General features: G+C 42.4%; 1 protein-coding gene across 4 annotated transcripts in view; it reads right to left on the bottom strand.

Moving 5' to 3' along the window:
• ephb3b (eph receptor B3b) overlaps positions 1 to 12,661 on the bottom strand; it is a gene marked incomplete at its 5' end in the record, with an annotated part of 58,708 nt that extends 46,047 nt beyond the window's left edge. For 3 of the 4 annotated variants that reach the window (XM_080505915.1, XM_080505916.1, XM_080505917.1), the window contains one exon: positions 12,577 to 12,640. In XM_080505915.1, the coding sequence (XP_080362041.1) occupies positions 12,577 to 12,640 (64 nt within the window). Of the gene's footprint in view, positions 1 to 12,576 lie in introns of all 4 variants that reach the window. The other variant, XM_080505918.1, reaches the window with a different exon arrangement.
• Between the last annotated feature and the right edge of the window lie 203 nt (positions 12,662 to 12,864).

The raw sequence follows: 12,864 nt of genomic DNA, 5'->3' as shown, positions 1-12,864 counted from the left end.
GTGTTTCAACACTTGTAACAAGCCACTGATTAAAAGACAATACTCTTGTTAATAGAACAAGAAAGTTAATTCTACGAAGCCCATGCTTGGGTAAAGTGTTAATATTGGAACTATGTGAAACTTATTGTTGCTTTTCCTCGTTTAGATTTCGTCTAATGACTATCAAGGCTCAACAAATCCAGGCTGCTCTATTATTGGGTTAATGAACAGGTGAGGAATTACTTAGACAGATGGAGATGGAAATTGATTTTTTTTTAAGTGTTGCCTCATTATCCCATGTGGGGCACTTTATCCAGTACCACAGAAACACAACACCATGCAATGTTGACCGGGTGAAGTCAAGGTCAGATAGGTATTATAGTTTGTTGTGTGCGTAGACCAAAATGGGGGCTGGCGTTCTAGAATTGTGTGGATGCTCGGCCATTAGTGAGGGACTAATTAGGGGAACCAAGTGGTTTCCAGTACCGGTCGAAGCCAAGATTCATAAATAAGTAAGTGCAGGGGCAGCTTGGTCGCTTAATTAACAAAGCGTGAAAAAAGGGCGTGAATCCCGAGGGACACAGATCCAATCTGGTTGCAAGGATGGGCTATCGGCAGCAATCCTGTCTATCTTAGTGGCATTGATTGATAGCAAGCCAAATTGAATCTCTAATCATCGCCATCCTTTTAGGTTGTTCAACCCTCGGGATTTACAGAGGCCAAAAGTGGTATGGAGGGTAATGCTTTTGTATCCCTTTTCTGACACTGGTGGCATAAACACACCACCCCCACAACCTTTCACTTGTGCTCACTTGACCATCCCCATCTGGCCAGGGGTTATATGACCCCTGTGTGAGTTCTTGCTCCCGCTTTCATGTCTCTGCTCATTGTTTTCACACTCTAAGCCGCTTGGCTAGGTATTTAAAACCCAGACACCTCACGCAACTCACACTTAGACACCCTCTGCCACCGAAAGCGACATATTAAGTTACAGCCCACTGAGGCACTCTTGCCTTTCTTTATAGTTGCCGTTCCTTCTAAACTAATCTTTCATATTGTCCAAACTGTCAGGCAAGGAACATGTTCTGTGAAAGAGGCCGAGGCAACAATGGCTTGTTGAAAGAAAAGTACATGTCAGACCTGTCAAGTCAGTCAGTGTTCGTCTGAGAACCACTTTTCCCCCTCCGTTTTGGATACAGAACACCATTTGGCTTTTTCTGAAATACGATAATCAATTAAGTCAGTGGAACGGGAGGAAGTCATCTTCACAGTCAAATGATTATCAAGTGGATGACAACAATGGGCCCAGTGAACGCATCTGTCTCCCAGGCATTTATTGTCATTGTCACAATTTTGATATTGTAGGAGAAGGACATAACCGACAATTGGAAATAACACACCAACTTCAATTTACTGTAACTGTAGTGCAAGAGAAGGGAGTTAAAGAAGTACAGGGCACATAAGCATTGATAGATGAAAAGATGAATGAATGAATGAATGAGACCCCAAAGAAGACAAGGAGACAAGAGTGGCAGTGTGGAGAGATCATATGCTACAACCAAACAGGTAAATGGTAAAAGGCAGAAAGGCTTTTAAAGGTAAAGGATTCCTCCAGGCAGATTCCTGTTAAAGGAATAAGACGTTCTGGTCGGCAGAGCGCATGCATGCAGCAAACCTAGAGATTTTGGATCACGATTAACTTGTGCATCATCGTTGAGAGTCTACAGTCGTATAATTAGTGCTTTTACATCAATGAGAATACATATGGCTCCATATTGTTAAAAACTGACACTATTTCTACCAATTTCAACGACATTAAAAACACACAATGCTCATCAATTGGTAAGCTTAAGATCACAACACATGAGACTTGTGTTTACTCACTTAGTCCCTTTGCTGCTTATTGAACTCTGATTTTTTTTTTTTTTCTTCCGTCTGCCATTCACTCCCCCATTCTGGCAATATCTAAGACTGCATCTTGAAATTGTCACACAATGTTTCCATTGATTGGCACTGGCTTGGTTGTCGGATTCATTAAAAAGCCACAGGCAGATTCCTTCCAGACTACATCAAGGCATGGCATTTTCATGTGGGTGCAATGTGAAAGTGTGCACACAAGACATCGAGACAGAGGGTAAGCGTTAGTGAAAGGCACTGGTGGAATGCAGTGGATCTCCCTTCTCAGGTGATATCCTGTATTTGGGAGGAAGCTGCATGGTGTGAAAGTGAATACTTGGACGTTAGACTGGTGGCAATACTCCAAGTCAGGAGATTACAGTTTCGCTGCTCGGATGGATCTCACAATTTCAGAGCCTACTGCTGCTTAGCACGCCATGCTCCTTCCTTCTCTTCTTCCGCTTCCTACCTGTCTCTACTCATTCTCTCTTGCCTAACGTCAACTCAGTTGACCTTGGCTCCCCGCAACCTCTGGCCTGAATAGTTGCTTCGCTCAACACCTTTTGAAATTAACTGGCAGGCTAATAAACAGAACTGAGGAGTTTTTCAAAGTGAGAACCCCCTGAACTCTCCCTCCTCCAGTATCTCCATGAACTCCAAATTGGAGGGGCTTGAATAAATTATGACCTTTCTGACTTTGACTCAGTAGGAGGAGGCATGGAGCCGAGCAAGAGTTGGACTGTGCGTACACATGGCTCACGCAGCCAAGCTCGTCGCTCAAACTCTAACTAAGGCATGGGAGGTTCATTCATCCTAGCAGAGAGAGCATCCAGTGACCTGAAATCCACTGCCAGATATCTTCTATTGTCATGCACAGCGTTTCAAATCCATCGTGCTCATATGTGCGTCTTGAAAAAAGTACAAAGGTCACCATGTATAAACTTATTAAGATGGATATCCTGCTGTTTTCTTTTTCTTTCTTTAAATCCCTTAACTCCTCTGTCTGACACACATGCAAACACAATAGGACACACCATAAAAATGCCACATTTATGGGGAACCAAAAGGAAGAGTCTTTGAACTGTCTGAATTTTTCAAGCCCCCTTCTTCTCCTCACAATCTCTGAGCTTCCCTGCTGCTCTCTCCGGACAAGGAGAAAAGCGCTGATCGATTGGCTCTGACAGGAATGAAGCGAATGGAACAGGCTGATTGATTCATTAGCAAAGAGGTGCATGGACATGAGCTTTACTGCTCAGAAATTGGGGGCAAGGGAGACGCTTTTTGTGGGTGATTGTGTGAATGCATGTGTATTGAGTGGAGGTAATGCCCGTGTGTGTGTGTGTGTGTGTGTGTGTGTGCCTGAGGAGGGAGAGAGGGAGAGCAAGGGGTCAGAACGGAGTTCCATAGGGTGTGAGAGGGGAAAGGGAAGCTGTTTATGGCCTGACTTGGCACAGAGGGAGGGGGTCAACCAATGTTGTCCGGCGCTTTCATCTGGCTCATTGCAATTAGTCATTCACAGCACTTCTTGTCAAATCCCGAATACAATTACACCTAACAAGTACCATGTCAATCCAAAATGGACAGAAATGTACATTTGAACAAACATGAGTATACTTTCAACTAGGAGCTGAGTTTACATGGAAGTAAAACCAGATGTACTGACAAACACATTGAAAGTCGCACTACAAAAATAAAGGGTATAATATAAAAAAAAAGATACATGCACTAAACAGCAGCTGTCAGGGGATGACAGTACGTGGAAGAACAGACTTCCTAGCAACAGGGAAATGACACATCTGTGAACTTAAAGGCAAACCCACAGGGTGGCCTCTCCTCCCCTCCTCTGTCTGTCGCTGAAAACACACATCATAGGTGTTATCTGTGTTGCATACACACACTAGTTTATAGCTGTCTGCCATCTACCAAATGGGCAGGTGTTAGGAATGGCTAAAAAGTGACACGCAAAAAGCAACACCTCTACATTTGCTAAAGTGCCCTCGTGAATTGCCTTGAAAACAGCCATTAAGGCTTTCTTCGACCCACCTCGCACTGTCCTCTAAATATTGCACTCACTTAAACATTAAAGCAAACGTGTCACTGAATCTCGTTTTTGGTGTTAGTGAAGGTTAAATATATGCTCCCCACAGCTGGCACTGTCTGAGGAAGGCCGTGTGGAACCAGAGAGATTATGTAAATATCTTGACAAAAAAGGTCACATTTGATTGGAGTTACTGTCACTGCAATGTGTTGGATTCACCCTGTGCGAGCTCAGCCAGAAGAGTGCGTTAAAGACGTTCTGAGTAAATTTGGTGAACAGTTGATAAGAGAGCCGGGGACGCTTAAACCTGCCTCTGTTCTCGAGGAGACAAGAAGAAAAAGGGAGAAATATTTAATAGAAGTGGGGAGCACTCCTCTTGCCCGCCGGCCTTTTGAAGTGCAGATGAAGTGCAGGTGGTGAGTGTTTTTGACACCGAGGATGAGAAGTGGGACAGAATAAGGTGTAATAGTCGGCTGCTGGAACACTGTATTCACTGTGAACGGGAACACTCAGCCACAGATCCATCACCAAGTAAAATATACATCATTTAAACACTTCTGTCCTTATATGTGCATTATGGCTAATTAGGGCGGACACGTGGGCCCATCACATCAGTCATGACTTCAACTTTTCCTTTGAACCAGTGCCTATCATCACACATGCGTTTCCTCGGGACGGCTGCTTGAAAATTAGCAAAAGCTGTTTGCCTGCTTTTGTAAGAAGCAAGGCCTGGAGCAAGGCTGTCTGCCTCAAAATGTCTAACCATTAACTGCCCAGCTATAGTGGAACTCAACAAAGAGCTTCCTTTCCCTATTTCCTGCATCTTTCTTTTTTCTTATATTTAACAAGAGCAGTGAAGTCTAAACCCAGGTAATGTGTCCTTTCTCTCTTCCTCGCGGCACACTGTGTTACAGCTGTGTCCACTCTCCTGACAGATGTAACTGGCCACGTTTAAAGACAAATATCAAAGATCACTTTCTGCTCTGTTGGCAAAAAAAAATTTGTCATAAGAGTTGGTGGGCTCGTAAAGAGCTACAGACCGCCGCGAGCAGAAGTCTACCTTCCTGAGCTCCACCCTTTTAAACCTTTTGAGCTCCTTGAACTGTGCTGCCTTCTCCTGCTCACAAAGTCGCAGAGCAGGATAATGGCTGCCGTTTGTTCATACACTCTATTTGTGATCTTCCATGGGGAACTTCGAAAGCTACATGCAAATACTACACAATGCAAGTAAGAGCAAAGATCCTTCAAATGCATGTCACAAATCCAGTCTGACAGCGCTTTTGACCTGATGTGTTTGTTTCAGCATTTCTGTGTCAATGAGCCATGAAAAGTTCCACAGCTGGTCTCTTTAAATATACGCATGTCTTTACAATATATTCTTTGATTCACCACTGGAGCTCAATAACCCATGAAGGCTGACTGGATGAGAAAAAAAAAACTATTGTTCACAAAGAAAAATAAATATTTTCATACCCTCCCTCCCCACGCACAATCACACACGCACACACGCACATCAAGATGATCCATAGAGACTGTGTCATGACCTCCAGACGGGGGTCATGTGACGTGGGCTGAGCATGGGCATGTGTTTTCCAGGCACTCACTTACAATCTCCACCATTTTGCTGGTGAAAATTTCTGCCGTGCTTTATGGACATCCTGTGCAGACAGGATCTATAAAATACCCACTCTGGTGGTCATTAATATTATGTCAAACATGTCATCGGTATTTTGGTTCAGCTCCGCTGCATGAAATACCCATCATCAATCTCCACACACATACACCGGGTATAAGCCCTATAATTTTTTTTTCCCCATGCGAAAACACCTAACAGGTTAAAATGGAGTAATATACTGTACATGCAAGAGACTGGATATTAAATTGTTTCCCTTATGCACCGTCTACAGTCGGAAGAGCTGAATTTGAAAGACGTTCGCTGAAACTTTGTAAAATGAATGTGCGTATGGACAAACTATTCCACCATGCACACACACTGCATACACAAACGCTCACCAGCCCCTGCCCCTGCAACCTCTCAAATATATATATATATATATATATATATATATATATATATATATATATATATATATATATATATATATATAAACACACGGTGCAGATGTATCATCCATATTGCTCTTCCTGTAAGTGCAAAGTTTCTCCCTTACTCTCTTTCACTCCCTGTGTTTCTGTTGGTCTCTGCCTCTCTCTTGTTCGGCTTGGCTAACTACCGACAGCAGCAGTGTGTGTGCGTGCTTGCGTGCGTGTGTGTGTGTGGTGGGCAGGCCCAGACACACTCGTCCTCCCCTGCTTGCGACTCTCTGACACTCGGTGTCATCCCACAAGGCCCCGCTGGTGAATGCCAGCCGAGACGGCACATATGCCATATCCAAAACAGCCAAATAAGAAAATAAAAGTGCACATCAGATACATACACATAAATGTTTGCTGTCTATTAAAGTACATTTTTTTGAACCACCTCTCATAAAGCTGTGGTCCGTTTCCATTACTTACACAGGCTTGTTTACATTAGCATTAATACACAGCTGAGAGCTCATTACATTTACAGAACAAATAACTGTAAAAGCATGATTATGTCTGTCAGTGCCTGAATGCAGTAATATATATATATATATATATATATATATATATATATATATATATATATATATATATATATATATATATATATATATATATATATATATATATATATATATATATATATATATATATATATATATTGTAACTGTGATTCAACTTCAATTAATAGGCAACTAAAGCAATGTTATATGTTGCCCATATATATTTAACTTCAATAGAAATAACGACAATAGTTTTACATAATCAAGACTAATGGCTTGAACACGCAGCATCTCTAAAATGGTTGATTAATTTGAGTAATAATGTATGCGACTCAGATGTAGATGTTAACATTAACATACAGTGTATCATTGAATTTTGAACTTAAAAGAATTTTACCATATAAGAAGATAAACAAATACAATCACAGTATTTTCTGACATATTTCTCTCGGCAAAACGGTTAGCTACTGCTCATTAATCTTACTTCACGCAGAAAATGCTGAGCTTTCTTTATACCGTTAAGCCTAAAACAAACACATGAAAACTGTCTTGATGACATCATTTCTCTCAAACTTGGATTATTCTTCAATAACAACCTCGTCGGCACTGCGCAACAGAAGAACCTGCTCTGAAAACATGTTCGGGCTTTATCCCAGCTGCTTTATTTTCACCGGTCATCTTCATCCGCTCTCTGCGGTACAGAGGCTCGAGAGGGCCTGACATGGCCGCTGCTTGTCTACATGTGAAATTCCAGCTCATTGAATGTTTCCATGCCGCCATTTGAGCCATGAGCCATCAGTTGGTGTTGCATGAGCGCTCCTACAGGCCCGATGCATCTGTAAAGTCTGTCTGCTCTGTTGCTCTCTGGGTCCCCCCAACCCCCCAACACACACACACACACACACACACACACACACACACACACACACACACACCATGCCACCCTAACTCCCCACATATCATCATCCACCCCCTCTTCTTCCTGAGTGCCTTACGCCAATTTGAGCCGAAGTCAGAGTACATCTGTTCAACATGGCTGCAGCCTTGTGTAAGACCCAATGGCTGGCTGGGATCCCTGTCGAGGTCCATCTACCAGGAGACTGGCAAGAGTGATGGATTGGCACAGTTGTTGTCGCTTATGTCTTTATAGTTTCTTTCATTAATCATTGAATTGAGTGCTGAAATCCCCCAGCCTGCATTGCTGTACTATAAACTTTGTAGATGTTGGAAATTATGTACATAAGGGGTAAAGTTTAATCATTTAATCAAAACTATATAATAATAATAAAAATAATAATAATAATAATTATTATTATTATTATTATTATTATTATCGAGACATATATTTATTTAAAATGTGAATTAGTGTTGTTTTAATATAAATGTTATTGTAATAGTAAAAAGTCTAATAATAATAATAATAATAATAATAGTTGTAGAAATGCATTACTGCTGTTAGTCCTTGGTGCATGGCCATATTGCAAATGAGGCAGTCATCTTTCACCCCGACAATTGATTCAGGAGGCATTGATAAATATCCTTATGAATTGGTAATTGCTTCGAGCCAGAAGACTACTCGGCAGTCTCCTGAATCAAACCTGGCTCTGCGCTTCAAACGGCTGAGCAAGGCTGATTTTCCCGGTCAATAATAGTGCATTAATTGAGACTTTTAATGTTGTCTGTGTTGTGGCTGCGCCTCTATCTCTTGTTTCATCTTTGCCATCATTATCCAGTTACCGCGGATGGAGCTCGTGAAATGTTACATTCTATTTTATTCTATTATAGATAGATAGATAGATAGATAGATAGATAGATAGATAGATAGATAGATAGATAGATAGATAGATAGATAGATAGATAGATAGATAGATAGATAGAGAGATAGATTTCGTGAAGATCCACCATATACTACATCGCTCCATTTGTAGAACTGAAGAAGTGGGTTTGCTTTTATTTTGCAAATTCACTTTCACGCCTCTTCAGTAGTTTCCACTTGCTTTTGAATGGTCCGTGTTATAGCCACTACAGAGTCACTAATACTTCCCTTTGTCTCCTCAATGGCGCTCTTAAATACATTTGTTCGCTAATTTGCTTGTGAATGTCATTCAGGGGAGCTCCTGAAGTCAGGTTTGACAAAGCAGCTCCAGTCTGAGGCCACACAAGCTGAGGCTGCGCCCCCTCACCGCAGCGCTGGCCGTGTATGAAGGCCCCATGGACAGTGAGCGCGCCGGGCAAAATGGCCCTATTACTCCCTTTATCATGAAGGTTAATTGCGTTTTAGCGAGACGAGACCGACCCGAGCTAGTAAATGGGTCTAAATTGGATCTTGTGTGCGTTTTTTTTTTTTTTAATCTGAAAGAGTACAAATACCAATCATGACACAAACATGAGTACAATTGCGCATTAGTAGACTTTGAAAATTGAGCATTATTTTTTGAATAATGGCAGGACAAAGGTTACACACAAGCTGTCACCTTTTGTAACCCCCCCCCCCCCCACCCCCCCCCCCCCCCCCCCCCCCCGTGTCCTGCAACATTGTAGGTAACAAAGTATCCGGTGTGTTTCTATTCCAAAATGAACTCGTTTTGCGCTGATTCTGTTTGCTCCGACGAACACCCACTGGAAATATTAATTTCATAATGAGTATGAAGGCGAACGAGGGACCTCCCCTGCCGGTGGAGAATAAATCGAGAGCGAGAGAGTGAGTTTGATGAGACATGTGCCAATTGAAAACAGGCACAGGAAAACTCCTGTGGAGGTGTGATCTCACCCACATAAAAACATAAACATGTGCGCTACAAAAGCCCCGCTTGTGCGTAAGCGCTCTACGAAATATACAGCCATAAATAGAAAGGATAACACGGAGACTGAGTGGGGGAACCCTGAGTTTGAACTAGTAGGTTTTCTTCTTTGAAAGCAAATTTATAACTCGTGAAGTTGGTCTGAATAAAGCTTAATGTTTAAACTGCACCCACGAGTTACTATCTTGAGATACATAGATGTAGGTGACTCACACAGTGAAATAAACTCAAGTCAGTTAATTCAGTTCAAACTTATCTCCAAGAATCGAAAACCGGCAGCTTTGCAGTAAAAACAACTTATTGAACGCATTCTAAAAGACGTAATTGCTTTACTGTAGTCCGGTGCGTTAAAAATGGCCTATAGGGAAGAGATAGTGAGCATCGGAGCGCCTGCACGTTCAGTCACACTGCCATAAATATCATTAAGGGACCCGGAATCATACTTGTACCCCGTTATTATTTTTTTCTGTGCTTTGTGCCTCCATCGCAAGTAATTAACACAAAAGGAACGAGTAACGACCCTTTGCGCCATACGGGACTGTCATCGACGCAATCTGTCTCCACAGCAGCACACTGACATGCGGCTGAAAGGTTCACCAGCCAAAGTATTTCTTGCAACTACTGGGGAATACCAGAGCCACAGTTGTACCAGAACAATCAACTTTGTATTAATTACAAAATATAAAATTTAAACTGTATTAACCGAAACGGTACGAGATCTGAGGAGTTTGGAGACTTGAAAGAAGCAAAAAACAAACAAACCAAAAACAACAACCTTCTAATAAATTATATTAGAAATAAATAAACAAAGAGCTGACAAATTGCAATGTCTTGTGGGAGTCATTGTGCCACACTGAAAGCACCAAAGTTATTTGGGACAAATTCACATTTCACAGTTTGGGGGGGGGAGTTTCAAGTCAAAAAAGTATAGAGAAAAAATATAGACAACTGAACTAAAGTACTGAATAAAAGGGAAGCAAAACATGAATACGTAAGGAGCTTCTCCCTTGAGTTGTGTGACCCGGAGACCCAGAGCGACGCACGGTGGGCCCGGGTTAAGAGTCCCTCGCAAGGTCGCTCGTTTCTCCCTAACTTGACATATACCCAGATATCCTGGAAGAAAGTTCAGGCGGTGGCCATAAATCACTCTGCTGTATTAAAAGCTTAGGTTAAACCCCCGCCAGCCAGGTCAGTTGAGTAAAATTTATAGCGTCACTTATGTATAGAATAGATTGCTGTAAAGAAAGAATTTAAATTTCCAACGTGTGCCCATAGAAAACTTGCCACTGCACTGTCAAAAAAAACACCCCACCTACACACACACACACACACACACACACACACACACACACACACACACACACACACACACACACACACACACACACACACGTCTTTCCTTTCTCTATCTGTTCACTGTATGTGTCTTTCACTCAAACTCTTATATTCAGCACAAGAATCTTCTTTCCAAACCAGTCAATGCACAGTCAAACCATGTGTTTTAAGTCAGCGGGTCCCATTCGGGTTGGGTGACCTCCAGGGGTCACAGGGAGCGATCCAGGGGGTCCTTTGGAAAATAAAGGGGCTACAGTTTTGCTCATGGGAAGCTAGGATTTTTGGTTCTTCCTCTCTTTTTCCACTTCAGGATCTGGGACCAACAAAAAAAAGTCACATTCGCATCATGGCAAGTCGAACTGCAGCCGACTTCAGACGCCTGTTATCTATAGGAACTAACAAAACGACGAACCTTATCAGATAAGCTTTACACTATTTTCACCCTCCGGTGCTCGTTTGTTTCTTGTCTGGTACCGACAGAGGAAGCAGCTGCCCGGGGAGCAATTCAGCGAGGATGGTGATTTCACGAGAAGCTCAAAACGGCTACTGGCGTTTTCACAAATATAGGATCAAGAGGGCATAAGGACACATCTGACTTATACCAGGATTAGTTTTACCAGTATCATAAATAACACCCCACTCTACAGTAAAGCTTTTTTTTTAAATGATAATTATGCTCTTTGTATTTGCAGTTTATGAGTATTTAGTGGAAAATGTTATTTCCTTTTCAAAACAGTATAGCAAAGCAAAAACAATCTTACCTTACATTTTTTTATTGTTATTTGGTTTTGTTTGTCAATATGCAAATTTATCGTAGGGGGGAAAACAAGTAGACAAAGGCATTGTGCGAGCACGTCGTGGAATAAGCTGAGAAAGAAAAGCGTTTCCTGAGCCACTGGCCCACTGTCCTACTTTCCTACTGGCAATCACAGCCAACCGGGAGCCTCGCCTGGACTCCAGCACTTACAGTTGAAGCTTAGGGCCTCTTTCAACCTTATTAACACTACTGCGTGTGCTTGTTTGCTAAACACAGCAGTGATATATTATCATGGCTTTAAAGTAGAAAAAAATCAGAAAGGTGTTTCCCTATCTCTCTGTAATGAACGACAGATTGAATTTCTCATTGATTTTACGCGCGGCTGACATCGACACGCGGCTTAAACAGAAGACTGTCAAAGGAAAGAACTGCTGAAAAAAAATGGAAATAGGATTTAAAGATGTGTAGGAAAAAATAATGACGCCTTAACGTTGATAAATGAATGGAAACTCGTTATGAATTCGATAATGGAACGCACAGATTTGCGCTTAAAGGCGTGTTGGTTATTACGCTACATTTATAAAGCATATGTTCTTTAATGAATGTAGTATCGTGCAAAAAAAAAAAAAAAAAAAGCCTCATTGTGTTTTCATCAGAAGTGCAGTTAAACCCATCCGTGGTCCAGATGTCAAAAGGCCACACACACTCAAACAACCCTAAAATACGCGCGGCCGACCTGAGGGAAAGTGTAGGGAGGGAGCCGCGGCTCCCCGACGAGATCCAGCGGGCAACTAATTTCTTTTTAAGTGACGAAGAAAGCCCAACAGCCAACAATACCTGACCGTACAAAAAAAGAATAAACAACTATCAATGAAAGGATGAGCTCTCGTTTACGCATGACAATTGCGTACTGAAAAGCCTGTGCCTGCCACAGCTTCTCCGCCAGCCTAAAGCCAATAATGCCATTATGGACCCCTATAAAACAAGCCAGATGGCCACTTTGAAACGCAAACGTTAGTTTTAATTGTGAGGTGATGGGAGACAAAGAATTTGGCGATTCTGGTGCTCGGGCTTGGGGGTGCCAAGCCTGCGAGGGGCATGGGTGCAGGATTGCATGGTAACGCAAGGAATACAAGCAGCTTGCAGCGGATCACTGAGCGGTCTGGAGAAAGGTTTTCTTACCTTCAACGGCGAACACCACGCGCAGCAAGAGGCTGCATAAAAGCAGAAAGTAATCCATTGTCATAAAGCGGTCAGGTCGGACATGTAAATAGACCCACGAGAGAGAGAGAGAGAGAGAGCGAGAGAGAGAGAGAGAGGGGGAGAGAGAGAAAGAGGATGGGTCCGATCTGGCGCTCCACGCACCCACAGTCCCGTCCCAGTCTCAGCCGTGTCAAGTCTCCAGGATCAGAGTTGCCCCCATTCACCAAAACAATTATAAGGTGAAAATTAGGGGGGGGACCAGTGGTG

This window comes from Blennius ocellaris (genome assembly GCF_963422515.1).
Source record: "Blennius ocellaris genome assembly, chromosome: 12".
NCBI classification, from domain to species: Eukaryota; Metazoa; Chordata; class Actinopteri; order Blenniiformes; family Blenniidae; genus Blennius; species Blennius ocellaris.
Note: the sequence above shows the minus strand (reverse complement) of the source record. Positions and strands in the feature narration are given on the sequence as shown.